Below are 11,863 nucleotides of genomic sequence, written 5' to 3'. Positions count from 1 at the left end.
GAATGCTGCTGGGGAGTTGGAGGCTGTCGCCCTCCAGGAGCAACGGAGGGGCACAGGAGGGACGCTCACAAATAACGAGCAGAGCGCCGGGCGGATAAAGCGCGGAGACTTGGCACAGTGGGGACCACAGTTGGTGCATCTGCCAGTCATCTCAGGCAGTCAACCCATAGCACCTGGGGCTATTTCGTGACCTGTCAGCGGGTCTCAAAGTGCACCTAGCTTGGCACAAGCGCCGTGGTGATGTAACCGCCACTTTGTGGTGAACTGCGGTTATTGTATTGCAGTACACCATGAGAGCCTTTAATAAATCCAATGCTGGATCGTGGTGGCAGGGGGTTATTTGACCTGACTTCCCACTTGCCAGGAGGGTTGAAGACAATTACCGTACATGTACAGTACTTCATCGGAAAGCCAATCTCCGTAATGAAGCATAGCTTGTACAACAGCATCATTAGACCTCCTTTGCCAGTACCAAAATATAATAATAGGGTTTTTTCCCCTTTTTTTCTGGCAACAAAACTGAAACCTTTTTACAAGGATTCGTCTGCATTAACCACAATACTTGCAGTCAAATGCAAACAAAAAATACACTGATAATATATGCATTGTCCTTGAAACTGATTGGTCCACACCAAGGGACGTGTTTTTTGTTTTCATTTGACTGCAAGTATTGTGGTTAATGCAGACATGAATCCTTATAAAAAGGTTTCAGTTTTGTTGCCAGAAAAAAGGGGAAAACCCCGATTATTGTACAACAGCAGTATGCAATGTATCCAATAGAGGGCGCACGCGACACGTCTAAGACGTATGGACGACTTGTGTCAACCTCACTTGATAGTAAATTGTTGCACTCCATTCGTTCTCTTTCCTGGCAGTCATGTACAAAGCCGGGGTCAATTACGGTTGTAATTGTGTGATTCTTAATGAACTGCAATCACAAATGTAAGTGTAATTTCAGCTAACAACGCGGCTGGAATTGTAATGTCACTTGACCCCAGGTCTGGGATGTGCATCTGATTCGACAAACTCTCCATACAAGTGGTGGAGAACCTGCGACTTCATTTCATACGACCCGTGGCCATATGAGACCACTTCAAAACGACATTAAATCAAGCGAAGTACTCGACTTACGAACATAATCGGTTCCTCTTCTTGGTTCTTTCGGTAAAGTCACGTAGAAGGGAAGTAATAAAATAATAAAAATAAAACACAATATTATTTTATTACTTCCCTTCTACGTGATTTTACCGAAAGAACCAAGAAGATGAATCCCTGCAGTCACGAAAGCTTTAAATCGAAATATAATCGGTTCCGTTTCAAATACCCGTTCATTAGTTAAATTGTTCGTAAGTCGGAACACGATACATATATGTATTCACGGCAGACACGTTAGCCGAACGAATTGGGCACGAGAGGGGACTATTTGCGACCTGTTAAAATTATTTCAACACTGCACCGTTGATGCTGTTAGTCGGTCATGTTTGCTCAAATCTATTATTGATGGTGACCTAAGACAGAACCACGATTCATGTCTTTAGGAAATGCTAATGGTGTTTGCATATGCACGGGTGCTGTGTGCTTTTGACAAATTGCGTGTGTTCTTTAAAAGTCTCACGCCTGACATGCAGAGATTGAAAAAATTGAGACTCCGGTGACCTAAAGATCAACACCTACATCATAAAGCAGTTAATCTTTAATCAGGTATGGGCGCCACCCTTAGATCTGGAACCAGTTGTTACACTGCTCTGTTGGGAAGCAGAGGTCATGTTTTAAGATCATTAACGAGCAATGGCCATTTCCCTCAATTTAGGCGCATACCAGGGTGCATTTGCGTGTTTTATGAGGCTCCGCTTTTGGGCTTACAACATCGAGCATGCGGTTGAAAACAATGCCTTGTTTTGCAAGCACATACCAATAACCCATTTGTCAATCCAATTTCTGGATGAGAGCCTCCAACGCTGTGATGGCCGTGGGGGATTTTTTTGACCATACTTCACCACTGGTTATAACCCTATTGAAATACCACTTTGAATCGGCAAGAATTTAGTCAGCGATGCAATGTCCATATGGAAGTAGAATGGGGTATATTTATCTTCTGGATAAAGATTATGATTTTGTATATAGACTCAGAACAGATTTTAAACAGAGACGCAGTCTAGCACGTCTATTGGACAATATTCATGTGTACAGCACTATATTACTGGTGCATGACGATGCATCGACTCATTGATGTTCAAAGCTCACGTGAGTAATATAAATGTTTTTTAATTATTGACAATGATATGTTGATACATTTCCATTGCATAGCGCAAATAAAAACTCGACAGAAAAAACGAGTCAGTTTATTTTGGGTAAGAGTTCAGAAACGCGTTTTTAAGAGAGGTCCAGTAAGAAAAACGAGATGGCAACACGAGATAACAATAATCGAATCTTTTTTTCATCTAATCGCGACCATGAATCGTAACAGTTCATCAAATCTATGGGAAGGTGTAATCGGTCCATCCTTCAGCTGTGTCGGTTCGTGGCTCCAGGTTGAGAAGGCAACAGAGTCCACCTCGGGGTTTCCAGTCGCAGGTGACAGACAATAGCGTGCGTGTGTACTTACTGTAAATTGATCACTGGAACACAAAGACAACGTTGTGGTTATAATGATGAAGCCACCGGTGCTGGGATCCCAGCAGCCAGCTTTCGCCTGGGAACCTGCAAAGCCACTGTCGAATGAGTCTCTATGTGAATCTGTGAGTGTGTGGTTGTCTGTGTGAGTCTAAGGGTGTCTCTTTGAGAGAGCTCTGATGATGATGAAGCCACTGGCAGCGCATTCCAGTTTCTCTGTGGGTTTTAGTTTCCGACCCCTGCTCTAAGTGATGCGAATCGATGAGTGTCTGAGACTTTGTGTCTACGTGCGAGCAAGCTCGATGGAGCCACTCCTCAGCATATTTCCATTTTATCAGCGAATCCACCTGAACGCATTATCACCTCCGATTAGCTCGGTGGTCTACGTACGGTGCTAAAGAAGTTCAACATACACGCCTGAGACCAGAAAATCCTAGGTGGACTTTGTGGAGCCATTACAACCCCCGCTGACCCTCGTGTATGTACAATTTGGTCCTGCATGACGTACATTGAAAAGGTTAACTTGAGCCTGTTCTGGACAAGGTTCATGGGTGTCAATAAACAAACATAGAGCACGTATAGCCATGTTGTTAATCCACTGCTGGATGAGGGCCTCCTTATGCCGTGGGGGGGGGGGGGGACGCCGAGGTCGTTTGACCATACTTCACCACGCTGGTCAGTGCGGGGTGGTGAAGGCGGGGGGCACATAGACGTGGGAACATAGAAGCACAGTGCAACGCAATGTTTTCAATATTTAACGAATTACAATTTTATATTCTTTGGGTCTTTCGGTAAAGCCACGTAGATAGAACAAATAATAAAAATAATAAAAATAATATCACGACAGTTTCGATCGTAACACAAGCAATCGTCATCAGGTGAAAAATATAGCGGGAGAGCTGTTGGGGCAGAAAAAAAATATATGGTGGGAGCGCTGCTAAGGCAGAGAGTTATAAAGGTTTGACATGGGATTAGCCCAAGGGTCATTGGGCGGGGCTAGAGATGAAATTTGCATGTAAATGTAAGATCGGATAAATCTTTACAAACGAAGCTGTGGGGGTGGCCATTGTATTGTGAGAGAGTAGCATGTCAATGTAAGAAATTTGCTTGTAAATGTAAGCTCGGAGAGAGCTCGGAAAGAGACATCGCCACATGGAGGTGGAAATGGATGGCAAGCCGCCATTTACTCTATAAGTCAATATTATTTAAATGATATAAAACACGATTATGGGAATACAGTATTAATGGATCGCTCGTTGTCAAGCCACTGTTGGATGAAGTCTTCTCAACGCCGAGAGGCAGTTATGGGGGATTTGACCATACTTCACCACGGGGGTCAGTGCGGGTTGTTGGTGGGGGCCGCAGGACCAGTTCAGATACCACTATAACATCAGATACGATCTTATAGCCGTGGTCGAGAATTGAACTGCAGGTTGGCTGGGTTCATAGGTCAGTGCGCTAGCCACTGCGCCACCGCTCCCCTCGTATACGCCACTGTATTAAGGAAAGCCAAGGTTGACACACACACATGACACACCTTATGGCTCTCGCATAATGTCCGTGATGCAGTCATGTTTAGCCTGTTGATGGTCGGCGATGCGGCTATCGACTCATCTCGACGAGCTGTACACGATGCACCACTACAATGCGTACGAACGTTCAGGGTTTCAGCGCAATCGTCCTCGCTGCGTTTCGACATCGCGGAGTGGCACCGATTTCGGATCGATTGGTATCCCAAGTCGCGGAGTGAAGTAACACCCCTGGAAAAAAATTGTGTCCTAGAAATAATCCATTTAATTGCCTCGGCTATTCTGTATTCTTTGGTACCCCGGTGTACCGCCATAAAGATTATATGACTTTACATAACATGGGAGATGCACAGGACACCTCCTCATTGTGTAATCTATCACGACATCTATTCCCAAAGTCAACTATTCGCGATGATGCAAATCACGGCGCAGTCGTTATGCTCGGTGTGTGCGTGTTAGTTGCGGAGAGAGAAAAAAAACCGAGTGAAGCATTTGTCCCTCGGTATTTGCAAATGATATGCTTTGTAAGCTATATGCAATTATATATAAACACACACAGTGCTGAGATTGTATCATTAAAAGCCTTGACATGCCTGTATGCCCGCGTGCATGCAAATGCGTTTCACACACACAAATACACCTTCAACTCGAGTACTGTAACCCACAAAAAATGTCATCATCCTGATAATACTCACAAAGTCTGACATCGCTGCGAATAGACGCACATGTTAATAGCGGCCCTGTTGTCGAACCACTGCTGGATGAAGGCCTGCCCACGTAGAAATAAAATAGAATAAATAATTGAATACACGACGTTTCGATTGCAACACAAGCAACCGTCATCAGGTGAGAAAGAATGCAAGTTCGGAGAGAGACACACATACACAGAGAGACAAACACAGACACGGAAAGAGACACATACACAGAAAGACATAGAGACACACAGAGAGAGACACACACACACAGAGACACTCTGTGTGTGTCTGTCTCTCCCCCATGTGTGTCTCTCTCTGTGTGTGTCTCTCTCCGAGCTTGCATTCTTTCACACCTGATGACGGTTGCTTGTGTTGCAATCGAAACGTCGTCTATTCTATTATTTATTTTATGTCTACGTGACTTTACCGAAAGATCCAAAAAGTAATTCCTGCAGTCACGAAAGCTTCAAATCAAGTTTGACTACATCACTTTAGCGGACCATCTTCTTGGTTCTTTCGGTAAAGTCACGTAGAAGGGAAATAATAAACTAATAAAAATAAAACATAATAAAATAATTCTCACGACGCTGTCTTCCCGACAGACCTGTTCTTCACCTGAGGACGGCTGCTTGCGTTGTGGCCGAAACGTCGTGATAATTATTTTATCATGTTTTATTTTTTATTATTGTATTATTTCCCTTCTACGTGACTTTACCGAAAGAACCAAGAAAATGAATCCCTGCAGTCACGAAAGCTTTAAATCGAAATTTAGCGGACCAGTCGCAATGTGCGTCGGTCAGCAATGATTGGGTTTCCCCATCTGCACGCAACGTGCGTGTCCACGTGTTTACAGCAGCGTTCGCTGCGTGTCTGCCGCTCTATATGTGAGCGCATACGTGCACGTTAATGACACTTGTTCCCACACCCTATGTGTATGCAGTGGTGGTACAAAGGCCACTTGGGGTCACGAATGCAGAACTTACCTTGGGATGCTACGACGTTTTCCTTCATGATACGAGAGTTATAATAATAGGGTTTCCCCCTTTTTTCTGGCAACAAAACTGAAACCTTTTTACGAGGATTCATGTCTGCATTAACCACAATATCTGCAGTCAAATGCAAAAAAAACCACACTATGATAATATATGCATTGTCCTTGAAACTGATTGGTCCACACCAAGGGACGGCTTTCTTTTGAGCCTCGACCCAATTGGTGCTCGACCAGAGGACGCCAAAAGGCGTACAGCTCAAAGACAATGCAATATCAAAGTAATGAGGGCTCGGGGTGAGCATCTACATCATTGGGGGAAAACCCTATTATTATATGTTGGTACTGGCAAAGGAGGTCCAATGATGGAGATACGAGAGTTGTTTGAACAAATTAAAGGCAACACACTCTATTAGCAAATAGCATAACACGTATGTGTTATAGCGTCGTTAGTAATAATGATACATGAAAACAACTAGATTAATTTAGTTGTTTCATTTTTATTATTTTTTTACCTACGTGACTTTACCAAAAAAACCAAAGAGTATGGATCCTTGCAGTCACGAAAACTTCAAATCTAGAAATAATGAGACATATACAGGACGTATACTTAGAATCAAGAGGTAAGGGCTGATATTTGGTGGTGCACCATTGTTTAGGTATCAATCCCATCACCCCCTTGAAGTTATTTGAGACTCAAAGTGGTTGGCTTCACCCGCGTATGTCGAAGTGCTACCGATTGCACGTGTCCGTGTGTGGGGAGCGGTAATGTAGTGTTTAACGCGCTGCGCTACCAACCCACTGAACCGGTCCTGAGCTTCCTCCCCGAGGTCGACTCAGCCTCAAATAAGTATCCGGTGTGGTGTGGCGTAAACATCGCCATACAGGGGAGACAAAGGCGGTCGGGCATGGTGTTTGGCCACCCACCCACCTCGTATGCCCTGCCGACCTTCATAAGCACTTGCCCCAACATTCTGTTTTCAGGCTATACGTGGTGGGTGGTGGGAGGAGGAGTGAATCTTTGCCATTCGTGGTCACATACTCTTAGGTTTTTTCGGTAAAGTCACGTAGGTAAAAAAGAATAATAATAAAATGTATCACTTGATACAGTAAATTTAGCTGTGACGGTCCCACCTGATGACGGAGACTTGTGTTGCCTCCGAAACGTCGTGATTTATAATTTTATTTCTATTATTATTTCTATTATTTTTATTATTTATTTTTACCTACGTGACTTTATCGAAAAAAAAGAATATGAATCCTTGCAGTCACGAAAGCATTCAAATCTAGAATTCGTGGCCACACCAATTGAAAGAACGTGCCACCACTGCATCACAAAGGGCATCTCTACTCCGCCCAGCGAGAGGCGGTGCCTTCTCCCGCATCAATGGGGGGGTGGGGGCGTGTTGAGAGATCTGATCATGACAACCAGACTCGCCTTGCTCGCTACATCCACCAGGGCAGCAAGCCGTGGCACACGCGCTAAAGCCAGCCAGCCAGCAAGCCACACCAGTGTAGCCCGGGCTCACGCGGCTACCTGAATGTGTTGTGGCTGGCGCGTTGGGAGGATCGAGGCTGTTTGAGCAGGGGGTGGGTGGGTGGATGGGAACGGGGTCATTCTTGCGCGCAGAAGGCGGTGTCGCCGCCTCTTCAAAGCGAAAAAGAATCCAACATTTAAACCCCTGGCCGCAACTCGGAACAGGTGTAGTAGGGTAGATGAGGATCACCCTGTGAAGCCCCCCCCCACCCCTCGTCTGTGTTCTACCCGGCGAGATTCTCGTGTGCTGCAGCCAGGTGTCGTGACGATGGTGGCAATGGCGTGATTCAACAACGTAAGCTGCGGATGAATTGATCGCAGGGATTGATCGATCAGTGAATGAATGGTTGGTGATCTGCGAAGAGGCATCGGGTGCTGGTGCGATTGGTCTTATGAAGTCGGCACTGATATTCAGTAGTTTATCAATTAGGTAGCAATCGACAAGCAAGTAATAAGATTGCGAACAACCGAAAACAATACTGTCAACGTAATTGTATTTTTTAATGATAGGCTATAGACTCATGCAGCCTAGAGACACCCGTCCGTCAGCAGTTGGAGTTGTATCAGATTGAGAATTCCATCTGTGTCCAGAGGTGTAGGAGGATATCCGCAGACTCCATCATCATCATCAGCAGCAATATCAACATCGCCCCGAAGAGCAGAATCGGAAGCGTTATTCAACAGCATAACCTGCAGCAGCGAAATCATCATCAGCAACAGCAACAACAGCAGCGGCTTCACCACACTGGTCTCTCAAGGCTCGAGCGATGAACATTGAGCATCACCAGGAGCTGACTCTGCTCTACCCGGCCATGAGGGTAAAGGGGGCCTTCTCGCCTTTCCGCCGCAAGAAGGTGCTGCACCGACACGTGAGGACCATCTTCGACAGCACCGGCAGCGACCCGAGGCTGCGGGAGGAGAAGGGAGAGGGCCATGAGTTCCGACCCTACACCAACCCGCAGTTCTGCGACCTCTGCGGCGAGTTCATCTGGGGGGTCTACAAGCAGTCCCTACGCTGCCGGAGTGAGTAGTTGTTGAGTGTGTCCGTGTGTGTGTGTGTCCGTCTGTGTGTCCGTGTGTGAGAGAGAACGTGTGAGAAAGTGTGTGAGTTGGGAATTGTGTGAGCGAGAGTGTGAGTGAATGAGAGAGTGTACATGTGATTGAGTATATGTGATTGAGTATAACTGAGAGAGTGTGTGAGTGAATGAGAGGGGGTGTGTGTGAATGTGTACATGTGATTGAGTATACATTAGAGAGTGAGTAGTGATTGAATGAGAGTGTGTGTGTGTGTGAATGTGTACATGTGATTGAGTATAGATTAGAGAGTGTGAGTGAATGAGAGTGTGTGTGTGTGAATGTGTACATGTGATTGAGTATAGATTAGAGAGAGTGTGAGTGAATGAGAAGGTGTGTGTGTGAATGTGTACGTGTGATTGAGTATAAATGAGAGAGTGAGTGAATGAGATGGTGTGTGTGTGAATGTGTACATGTGATCGAGTATAAATGAGAGAGTGAGTGAATGAGATGGTGTGTGTGTGTGAATGTGTACATGTGATTGAGTATAAATGAGAGAGAGTGTGAGTGAATGAGAAGGTGTGTGTGATTGTGTACATGTGATTGAGTATAAATGAGAGAGTGAGTGAATGAGATGGTGTGTGTGTGAATGTGTACATGTGATCGAGTATAAATGAGAGAGTGAGTGAATGAGATGGTGTGTGTGTGTGAATGTGTACATGTGATTGAGTATAAATGAGAGAGAGTGTGAGTGAATGAGAAGGTGTGTGTGATTGTGTACATGTGATTGAGTATAAATGAGAGAGTGAGTAGTGATTGAGTGTGTGTGTGTCCGTGTGAGAGAGAGAGAACGTGTGAGAAAGTGTGTGCGTTGGTAATTGTGTGAGCGAGAATGTGAGTGAATGAGAGTGTGAGTGAATGAGTGTGTGTGTGTGTGAATGTGTGCATGTGATTGAGTATAAATTAGAGAGTGAGTGAGATGGTGTGTGTGTGAATGTGTACATGTGATTGAGTATAAATTAGAGAGTGAGTAGTGATTGAGTTTGTGTGTGTCCGTGTGAGAGAATGTGTGAGAAAGTGTGTGAGTTGGTAATTGTGTGAGCGAGAGTGTGAGTGAATGAGAGTGTGTGTATGTGAATGTGTACATGTGATTGAGTATAAATTAGTGAGTGAGTGAATGAGAGGGTTAGTGTGTGAATGTGTACATGTGATTGAGTATAAATTAGAGAGTGAGTGAGTGAATGAGAGGGTGTGTGAGTGAGTGTATGTATGACAAAGAGTGTGAGTGATCGAATGTGTGTAACTGTGTAAGTGAACGCATCTGTTGGTGTGTGAATGAGTAGACGTGTGAGTGAATTAATGTGTGAGTGTACGTGTGGAACTCCGTATCAGCCAGTGTGTGCAAGTCAATGTGAGGGTGCGTGAGTTGTGTGTGAGTGAATTAATATTTGCTTTCTAACAGCACTTACCCTAACCGTCTGTTAATAATATACGGGGGATCTTTATCGTCGTGTGTCTAGTTTATGTGTTACACATTTGTACTTGCATATGCAGTGCAGTATGTTGCGTTGTATGGGTGTACCTGTGAACGCGTCACAAAAGTGTTCAACTGCATATGTAAATGAGTGTTGGCTTAATATTTACAATGAATAATACAGGTGTGTGGAATTAATCCTGCTCAGACACGGGCACTGATTCACAGTCTCTTGCTTCATCGCTGTGATTATACAGATCAGTGACGTGCGGTGAGGTCAATGGCTGGGGAGGCACTGGCTCGTGTCAGAGCCAGATTCACACACTGAGGGGGGCGTGACCTCACGGAGGGGGGCGTGTTAGACACGTCCCCCTCAGTGAGGCAGATGTGATAGCTGCCTCCCCTGGTGCTTTTTCATTGCAATTTCATGACGAGACCAGCGAGCCTAAATATCTTTGTACACATACGTGAAATAAGTTACTTGGAGTATGGAAGGCGAGGACATGAAATAAAGGGGTCTACAAACATCACATTGGTGACATACTGAGATAGTAACAGGCACGCGCTTATTGCCCGCGCTCCATCCAGTTACTGAGGGGTTGCGCAATCAGAGGGGAGGCTGAGCTCGTCGCTGCCTCACCTCTCGTCTTTTCCTGTATTTGCAGCGGAGCTCCGCAAATTTGGCGATTTTTACTATAAAAATGATTGGAATCGTACAGAAATGACATTTATAACAGATCAGTGGAAAAATCTTAATATTTATTTTATTTGATTATTTTTTTTTACTTTTCGTAACAGCTATTTTCATTGAAGTATTACAGGTGAGGCTCTGCCTCCCCTGCCTCCCCTGACCTCACGTCCCTGGTACACAGTGTCCAATTAAAATCACATTTAGACCTGTGCTCTTTGCACCATTTAACCCCATCCATTATTGCAAACGGCGCTTGTGTTTTTATCAATAACACCATCAACCAACAGGCACGTGGCTGATACGGTACAATAAAAACCTGCCGTATATTACGGGGAAACTCGTTATATCCAATGTGATAGGAAGGTGATGGGGGGAGGGGGGCTGCATCCTACTTTATGTGCTCATCCTAAACACAGATAATGTTACATTTACCACCACATCCTAAACACAGATAATAGGTTACCTTTACCACCACATCCTAAACACAGATAATAGGTTACCTTTACCACCACCTTCGGCTCGCTCCCGTCCGTGGCGTAGAGTGGTTGGCGTGGGACCAGGTGCAAGGAGAGTAGTGGAGCCCCCCTCTATTAAATTATCCAACCCCCCCCCCCTTCTGTATAACCCAGCACCTGGGTCCTCCGAGCCCGTGGGCCTCAGTGCAGTTGCACCGCCTGCACACTCAATAGCTGATTGCACAAGCTCCTGTTTTCCGTGCGATGGCTTGGTTCATACGAAGCGTGCGACGCAGAGGTGACAGGTAGAAGGTACGTGGATCACTCGGGCTCGTATAAGAGGGCATCGGAAATGAGGAGTATCAACCTCGTTGCAATTGCACACCACACAGCGCTTGGCCCTTCACTTGCGAGGCAGTGTTTTGCAATCCCCGTGGGCGCTTGGGCGATTCCAACACTGCCGTGTACCCTTTAATTTAAGGCTGTCAGTCATAGATGGCATTTCTGAAAATGAAAAGGCCAAGAAGTGTTAATGCTGAGCTGCAAGAAGTCAGTGGGTAGATATGTCACAGTGAATTCAATACACCCAGACAAGTATTTTTCATAACTTTGTTTTGTCGGCCCTACCAATGAATCGCTTTGAAGCACACTCATTCGTTCTTTAAGCCACGTGGAAGGCAGTCTGTATGATTCTGAAGAGGGTGATCCCTCACTTATAATAATAATACCCTTTGCCCAGAAAAAAACTCAGAGTCCTTCGGACTATGCATGAGAATCCTTGCATTGAAATGTATGGCCAATTCGGGTGGTGGCGGGTTTTAATGACACATTTATATATGTACGCGATCTAACCGAAAAACACCTCTA

The 11,863-nt window shown here is 45.1% G+C and overlaps 1 protein-coding gene across 1 annotated transcript in view; it reads left to right on the top strand.

Annotated features, from left to right (window-relative positions):
• The first annotated feature begins 7,289 nt into the window (after positions 1 to 7,289).
• The window catches only part of LOC133349493 (ras association domain-containing protein 3-like), an 85,226-nt gene continuing 80,652 nt past the window's right edge, over positions 7,290 to 11,863 (top strand). The window contains exon 1 of the mRNA XM_061562995.1: positions 7,290 to 8,385. Coding sequence (XP_061418979.1) covers positions 8,130 to 8,385 — 256 coding nt within the window. The 5' untranslated portion in view covers positions 7,290 to 8,129. The remainder of the gene's footprint in view (positions 8,386 to 11,863) is intronic.

This window comes from Lethenteron reissneri, chromosome 30, assembly GCF_015708825.2.
Source record: "Lethenteron reissneri isolate LAM-NWPU_2019-01 chromosome 30, ASM1570882v1, whole genome shotgun sequence".
Taxonomy (NCBI): Eukaryota; Metazoa; Chordata; class Hyperoartia; order Petromyzontiformes; family Petromyzontidae; genus Lethenteron; species Lethenteron reissneri.
Note: the sequence above shows the minus strand (reverse complement) of the source record. Positions and strands in the feature narration are given on the sequence as shown.